This window comes from Coenobita brevimanus, chromosome 110 (assembly GCF_032717465.1).
Source record: "Coenobita brevimanus isolate Jiangsu-jjx chromosome 110, ASM3271746v2, whole genome shotgun sequence".
NCBI classification, from domain to species: domain Eukaryota; kingdom Metazoa; phylum Arthropoda; class Malacostraca; order Decapoda; family Coenobitidae; genus Coenobita; species Coenobita brevimanus.
The window spans coordinates 42,984,097-42,992,166 of NC_137063.1; the positions used below are offsets into that span (position 1 = coordinate 42,984,097).

The 8,070-nt window shown below is 37.1% G+C and overlaps 1 protein-coding gene across 1 annotated transcript; it reads right to left on the bottom strand.

Moving 5' to 3' along the window:
- Positions 1-531: 531 nt before the first annotated feature.
- On the bottom strand, positions 532-6,047 carry Tapdelta (Translocon-associated protein delta). Its single transcript, XM_080286026.1, has 6 exons — positions 5,949-6,047; positions 2,753-2,871; positions 2,258-2,332; positions 1,295-1,384; positions 1,084-1,149; positions 532-862 (listed from the first exon to the last, which is right to left on the bottom strand). Exons 1-6 carry the CDS (start codon positions 5,995-5,997, stop codon positions 758-760), a joined length of 504 nt encoding a protein of 167 aa, XP_080142152.1. The 5' UTR covers positions 5,998-6,047; the 3' UTR covers positions 532-757.
- Between the last annotated feature and the right edge of the window lie 2,023 nt (positions 6,048-8,070).

Genomic DNA, 8,070 nt, shown 5'->3' on the forward strand with positions numbered 1-8,070 from the left:
CCTACATTGCCCCATGAGGAGCATGGAAGCCCGGGGCTAGGCAGTTGGTCCCGACATTTAAGATGAGAGTGACCAGCCTCACTCATCTCTGAGTGGCATTACATGAGCAATCAACCCCAACCACCCTGTGGATATAAACCAGCTCAATCCAATTGGAACGCAATAATTACAAGCTAAACCACCAGGTGCCAAAATTTGGTTATATGGTTACCACCCAGCATAGTAAATGGCTTCCTGGTGTACAGGAAACCATTTGGCTTGTCACTTAGTGTCGAGTCACCCACAGCCAGAAGGAAGAGGAAAGAATGAAGGAAAAGAAAGAAGAGGGAATGTAAAGTCACCCGTAGGCAGAAGGACAAGGAAAGAATGAAGGAAAGAAAGACAAGAGGATGGAAGGAAAGAAGGATGGAGGAGAGGAAAGGGCAGACACCCGACAGCAGTACTACATCGAGTGAGTGGATGGTGAGCGCCCCCACCTACCACAGTATCATGCATGTGTATCTGTTAACTGGAGATAAAAACTACTGTAACAAAAGAAAAAACATTTAATGAAATAATAATCCATTTACATCATTTACAAACATGAATCTTTGACCCACTGTCAGTACACTCACACACATCACCAAAGGAACAAGGAACCAATGACTTTACAACACAAGGTAATACATAATTTATGATCTTTCAGTTGCACATTCAAACTCTTCACACCATCACAGTCAACTCTTTGAAGCCCAGTCACACAGTATGCATAACGCTCCTATGCCATGAGCCTGGTCTTCTGTGTGAAAGCATAGTAGTAAATGAAGATGGCAGCAAGGATGGCCATGGTCTCTGACTGCACCCACGGGCCACGGTATGCTCCCTGAAGTGGATAAATTTTCATTAGTTTGTGAGCATGTTAAACACTGTATGGTAATTTCCTAATAGTCACCTGTATTGAAATACTGTATTGCTGATTTGTGTATTGTGTGTGTATTGGATGTGAAATGTCACATCCAACACACACAAAAATACTTGCACTCCCCCCACCCCCCAAAAATAATAATAATAAAAGTAACACCATGGACAGTCCCATTCACTGACCGGATGGTAGAGGTTGATGGTGGCAATTGGTTGCACACTGGAGGTGTCCTCGTTACCTCGCTGAGCCTGTGTAGTAAACAATGGTAGCATTAATGAATAAGTGAAGTGATGGTAATGTTTTTTCATTATATCACCTGTCAGACTAAAATATCTACTATACAACAATTTATATCCTATGTGGTGCTTGGTATACAACAAAATGCATATATACCTTCCTAAGGGCAGCATAGCCTTGTTCGTCGTATAGCTTGATGGGCCGCTCCCCAGACACAGCCGTTGCTACATCTTCCACCCAGCTCACCTGTAACACAATACAAGGGTCAGTTTCTCTTGTACCTCACACATAACCACAAACTTTACATTACTTTACTTACCAAAACAGGGTGGTACCAATAAGTACAGCAAAAAATATTAACGATAAATCAATTCTAATGGCAAACCAAGTCATCAATGAGGAAGTGGGTAACCACAACAGTTTACGAAATTATATTTCTAAACATAGCATAAGAGCCCGGGGCTGGGGAAGTGGGGTAACACAGGATTATATGATGAATGAATGAAAAATATTTCTAAACATCCTTCAGTATTTAAACACTCAATAAGAGAGGGTGATCAAGTGGACCCACGATTTTACAAGGCTCACATATTACCTATTCCCGTTACTCATGTCAAACTGGTCTCATCCCACAACATATAACTGATACCTGTCTCTCTTCTTGAGAAGTGACACACAGTCTCCAAATGACTCAAACACTGATAATGGCCAGCTTATAGTACAGATGGTAGCAATACCAATAATATAGCTACACTCCTACAGGTAATACAGCAATCACCAGTTCTCCCTCTGAATGCGCATTTATTAGTACTTTTTACTGAATGTTATATATACCTTAAAAAAAAAAAAAAAAAAAAATCAACAGTAACAACTTAATCAAGTTAAAACCATATTCATGTTTTAATCCCCTGACTGAAATGACATCTTAAAATCTACTGTTTGCTATCTCCAGACGATCTACTCATCATGGGTGACTTTTAAAACTAAGGGTTAGATACAGCCTTCCTTTAGTCCTTACACTACTATACTTGTGGATTATATATTAACTAAATAAAAGTCTGACAGCTGGAAGCATAAATTACATAGTGAGTTGTCAGACTGAAGACATTAATTCCTGACCTGGTACTTTACCCCATCCACTGAGCGTGCCACACCCACGATGCCATCAACAGTTTCTGCATAGAGGGAGATGTCCTGCAAAAGTCACATATGATCAAAAGTCAGCAGGTCTTACCTCATATACATATTCTTGTGACATGACATACAGAATGATTATGTAATTACCTACAGCATATAATACATCCCTACATGTCAAGTGGGGTTGGTGGAGGATTAGTGCCCCTCCCTGTAAAACAATTAACTCTAAGCCGTTGGCCACCCCGTTTGGGATACATGGCGTCTGGCAATGAATGAATGATATAATACATCTGTACAAAATGATCATCTACTGCAGATTATCATGACATTCAGATATTAAAAGTAGTTCAGAATACCTTAATCTGTACAGCATAGTCATCTAGTGTCAATATTAGTATATATGACTATACGGTATAAAAGTGATTACTGGTCTTATACAAAACCAATGTTTATCAAATATAAAATTATTTGGTGTACCTTGGCCCCATTGGAACACGAGAGAGTAAAGTCAGCAATGTAGGCAATCTTTGTGACAATGGTGGCGTCCTGTGAGGTGAAGCCCACTGCGTCAACCTGAGCCCCGGTGCATGTCTCACCTGAAACACAATGCATAAACAGGATTACAATCAGTCATCATTAGATGTTAATGCATACGACTGGTTCTGTATTTGGAGACACTAGTAAATTACTGTCCATTAATAGGTAGGGTAAAAAAAAAAAAAAAAAAAAAAAAAAAAAAAAAAAAAAGTGCTGCACCCATTATCTTTCTCCTCTCTTTCCCAAACCACCCAGAGTAAAAAATATAACTCCATACAGGAGTACATATTATAAACATGATAAAGAGGGAAGACATTCATAATTATATTTTTATTTATGAGTACATATATTACGTACTGAATTGTTCATTTACCTCTGCTAGGAGGTACATGTTTTACCCTGTGTTGGTTTGTTTGTCTGTCTGTTAGCAGGATTACTCAAAAAGTTATGAATGGATTTCGCTGAATTTTTTTGGGAGGGATAGGGTATGGCCCAATGAACTTTTTCCCCCCCCACATCATATCCCCAAAAGTTCTCAGTGAATTTCAATTAAATTTTGTGGAATGGTGGGCCATGGACCAAGAAGCAACTGATTAAATGTTGGGGTGGATCCAGATCCTACTGTACAGTATCTCCAAAAGTTCTCAATGAATTTCTATGAAATTTTGTGGAAGGATTGGCCATGGGTCAAGAAAGAACTTTAAATTTTATGGCGGATCTGGATCCAGATCCTACCACGCAGTATCTCCAAAAGTTCTCAATGAATTTCAATTAAATTTTGTGGAATAGTGGGCCACAGGCCAAGAAAAAATTCTTTAAGTATTCAGGTGGATCTGGAATTGGTGGAGGTATGCACTCTCTGATTGCCCCTCTAGTTTTACATATTTCTTGTTTTGCAGAAGCATCTCGGCAACATATGAGGTGTTCTCATGGTGACCATGGATGTAAAACCTTCCCTTCCCTTCAAGCTAAGTCCCTCATTTGAGATGCTAAACTCGGGTCGTATCGAATCTTAGCCAAGATGGTTCAGCCTATTCACATATAGCAGCACCCATTACCATGAAAGAGACTTAAAATAGCATCCTCCTTCTCTCTTTCCACACAAATTAGACCACCCATAGTTTAAAAATACAACTCCATACAGGAATAAACATTATAAACTAAAAAAGTGGGAAACATTCATAATTATGACATTTTTATTTTCAAGTACACATTATTTACTGAATTTGTTCATTTTACATATTTCCTGTGTTGCACAAGCATTTCAGTAACATATGAGGTGTTTGTTCTTGTGGTGAATATATGGATGTGAAACCTTCCTTTCCCTTCACAGTAATTCCCTCATGCAAGGTGCTAATCAAGTAGTATCAAATTTTAGATGTTGAGGTTCGGCCTGTACACACAAAGGAGGACGCTTTACTGGTTAGTCTAAAAATATCATCTCTCACCTCACTTTGGACACAAACTAAATCACCCAGACAATAGAAATAACTCGGTACTTGCATAAACACAATAAACAAAAAAAATGTGAAAAATAATCATAATTATTATTATTTTTTTTAAATGAAACCTCCCACATTATGTACTAATTCTGTTCATATTACACATATCTAGCCATTTCAAACCATTTCAGCACCAATGAATTTTTTTGGGGGAGGGTGAAAATACGGATACTCCTTAGTGCGATGTTTTTTCACTCCTCTACTTAGTTTTCACTGGCATGTAGGCAGCCATTTGGTGAAATTTTTCATGCTTCATTGTAAAAATCATGATGGGGCTAGGAAGCTAAAAATTGCATTACCACGTGTGCCAGATGTTTCTCTTCAGTTTGGCAAAAAATATATAGATATATATATATATATATATATATATATATATATATATATATATATATATCTGAAACTTGAAAAATCAGTGCCCAGGCCAGAATGTGGTTCCCGTCAAATTTTACCAACTCGGCCACTGAAGGGGTAAAATGATGAAAAAAGTTTTTAAAATTAGGTGTTTGTTTACAGATGGATGCCATCTTGTAGTGCACGAAGACAGTTAGACACCACCTTAGAATGGCAATTTTGAACAAAATTACCCTTACCAATGTCAATTTATCCAAACCTAACCAATTTTATGCTAACCTAACCAAACCTAACCTATCGTATACTGTATTATGTAATACGGTATTTCCTTATGTTGCCTACTGATGGATCCTCTACATACTCAGAAATGCACTTCTGTACACTTTACAATGTCAGTGAATTTGTTCAAAGATAGGGAAAAAATTGTGTTAACTTTTATATGTCTTATATGTCTCTTTATGGATTATATACTTTTTTTTTTTTTTTTTTTAAATCTATAATGCAGTCCTGTGTTTCCTTATGGATTACCAGATTCAAGTTGTGTTACGTTAGGTTAGTAAGGACAAACTTATAATGGATCAACTTGCCTAATCGACCTGAAAGCCCAACAGGGAGGAAGACCACCTGCCAAGGTTTGCATGCAAAACTGGTGAGGCTGTATAGTATATCTTAAAAAATTTGAATTTCTGAAACTTTCCAAAGCTATCACAATGATAATTGCACAGTTTATTGAAGTAAAAATACGACAGTAAAGTCTATGCATGGAGGCCTTCCTTGTTTCACTACCATATCAACCTAAAAGCCTTGGACGGCTGGCATCAATTTGCCACAGACTATGTGTAAACCTGATTATATGTTGATACCTTCGTAATTATGCATTTCAGCAACATTTTAAATATATCACTGATTAGGCTACACTTTGAGAAAAAGGCAACTAAATTATGCATGGAGCTCTCCCACATTTTCATGATTACTACAACGAAATTCATGCAAATGCATGAATTACAGCAGTTAAGAAAAAAATCTGTGCCAGAAGGCCCTGAAGACTAGTTCAGTAGTCAAGTAACAGCAGCTCTTTTCTGCATTCACATCTTAATTGGAGGCTTCGTTCTGCTTCAGATACTTGTACTGATATAGCTGGTGAAAACTAATTATCCTGGAACATTCTATAATTACCTGTCAGACAAAATGACACTGTTGATCCTAAGTAAACTACAAATGTTTGGCAGATAAATCGCACTATGGTACATTTTACAGAAATCTCCAGTTATCAACGTATTTACCAGCAGCAGTAGCCAGAAGAGCAGCAAAAAGAGTCAAAAGAAGTTTCATTTTGACAAGACCAACACACTACGACAATACCACCACCGGTTGAACGAAAAGTGACAGCTGGAGGAACTCTACATCACATAAGTACAACGTAATGTTTTAAAAGTTATTTAAACTTTAAAAATTGTTGAAATGTCTGTTAAAATTCTTACACTTCTGTAGTGAAATATTGATATAACTTAAGATAAAGGTTGCGTAACTGCATTAGAAGCTTTTTATTCGATTGTAAGGATATTGCTAAAATATTGGAACATGTTGTTGGTACACGTGTCGCCTCTCATTGGTTGATTTTGGAGGCGAGCCATTCCAGCGGGTTGCTGAAATGTTGGTTCATATTTAAAAAAAAAAAAATCTTATTTTTGACTGTTATTGATAATTGATACTTTAGGTAGCCCAGTTATTTTTTGGAAGGTAAATATGTTGAGAAATACTGAATTGAAATATTTGTTTTTAAATTTTTTCTTAAATACAATGAAATGTCAGGTATAGTTAGTACTGAAAAGTAGGATGATTTTATATTATTATTATCATTATTATTATTATTATTGTTGTTACTATTACTGTAAATGCACCTAAAAAAAAAAAAAAAAAAAAAAAACACTTGTCTGTTTACTTCAGTCAGCTGTTCCAACTGGTCTGGATTTTAAATGTTACTGACAGCATCTAGCGTTCGCAATATCAGGGTGGACGGCGAATCTCTCCAGTTTCGAACATATACATGGAAAAGATTATTCCCTACAGTGAGGGGCGGAACATGCAAAATAGGCATTGTCTTTGAAAGGTTTGGATTATTTTGTAAATACCGGTATATAACAATGGTGTATATAACAATGGTATAATTAGTTTTTATGATCAGATTTTGTCTCGTTCTGTGTTTAGAATTGTTCTATTTTTTACTTCATGGTATTGTGTTGAATGTGCCTAGGTTAGGTCCGAAGTATTCTCTGGTTAGGCTCAGAGGATGGTAAGGGTAGGTCCAAAGGTTTTGCCTTCTCTGTTTGGTTAGGTTGGATAGATTTGGTTTGGATGTTTTTTCAGAAACCAGGATGCCCAGGTTAATGATGTTAAGAGTATGTCAGAAGAATGCTCAGGTTAAGTCCTAAGATCACCAAGTCCAAAGGATGTCATGATGTTGGTTAGAAGGATGCTAGGGTTGTCATGAGTCCATATTATAATTACAAATCATAATACCGCTGCCACCAAATGTCATAAAAGACTTTGTAGTTACTTGTAGAGAAGTTATATACGGTATATATTAGACTTGTGGACGAGCGGTTGTTATACTTGAGTAGCTTTGTAAGTAGATAATCTTCTTTCCCATTTGTCATTCAATGACAAGGAGAGGTAAAGAATAGTATGGAACTATTTTTATTTGTCTTGGAAATATTAACAAGTCTCTCACACAGAGCGAAGTATAGAGTCCCGGGAGCTATCTCCCTGTCTCGCTCTCTCTGTCTCTCTCTCAAGTTGCTAAGCCCTTCTCCTTACGACCTGTCTGTTCTGTGGCTAGCTTCCTTCTGAGCTCTCTTTCCTAAATTCTGGTGAAACAGGAGACGTATCACGTGTGTTCCCTGTGATTGGAAAGTTCTAGAAGCCTGTGTGTGAGTATGTGTGTATGTGTGTGTATGGTCAACAAGGCTTTGTTCACCTGGTGAATTGCTGACAACTAACTGACTGGCTACTTCGTAATCTGTCGTCAGCTTTTCCTCAGTGTAACTTGCAAGATCATTTCCCATTCCCAGGCTCGCATAGAGCTGTCTATCTATCTATTTATCTATCTGTCTATTATGATTTGTAATTATAATATGGACTCATAACAGAGTAATGTATAACTCATGGCTCCACATTTTTGTATATACCGTACTTGTTCAAATTTCTTTTCTTCAAGAGTTGGCATGGACTTTAAGTGTTTCATTCTTCTGTCATATTCATGATCAGAAACTGACTCAGATTATTTTTTACGGTTTGCATTTTTCTTCTATTAATAATGAGAGAGGGACGGGGGGAGCATGGTAAATCATAATTAAAACAAGATCTCTTGCTAGCCAGTGTTACTGTTGTTAATCTCTGGTCCTA

Excerpts from the sequence above, each read along its gene's own strand:
- Tapdelta (XM_080286026.1), bottom strand. The coding sequence starts at position 5,997 with ATGAAACTTCTTTTGACTCTTTTTGCTGCTCTTCTGGCTACTGCTGCT. Across the intron at positions 2,333-2,752 it reads CGTGTTCCAATGGGGCCAAG|GACATCTCCCTCTATGCAGA; the intron begins GTACACCAAATA and ends TGACTTTTGCAG. Across the intron at positions 863-1,083 it reads CCATCAACCTCTACCATCCG|GGAGCATACCGTGGCCCGTG; the intron begins GTCAGTGAATGG and ends TATCCACTTCAG.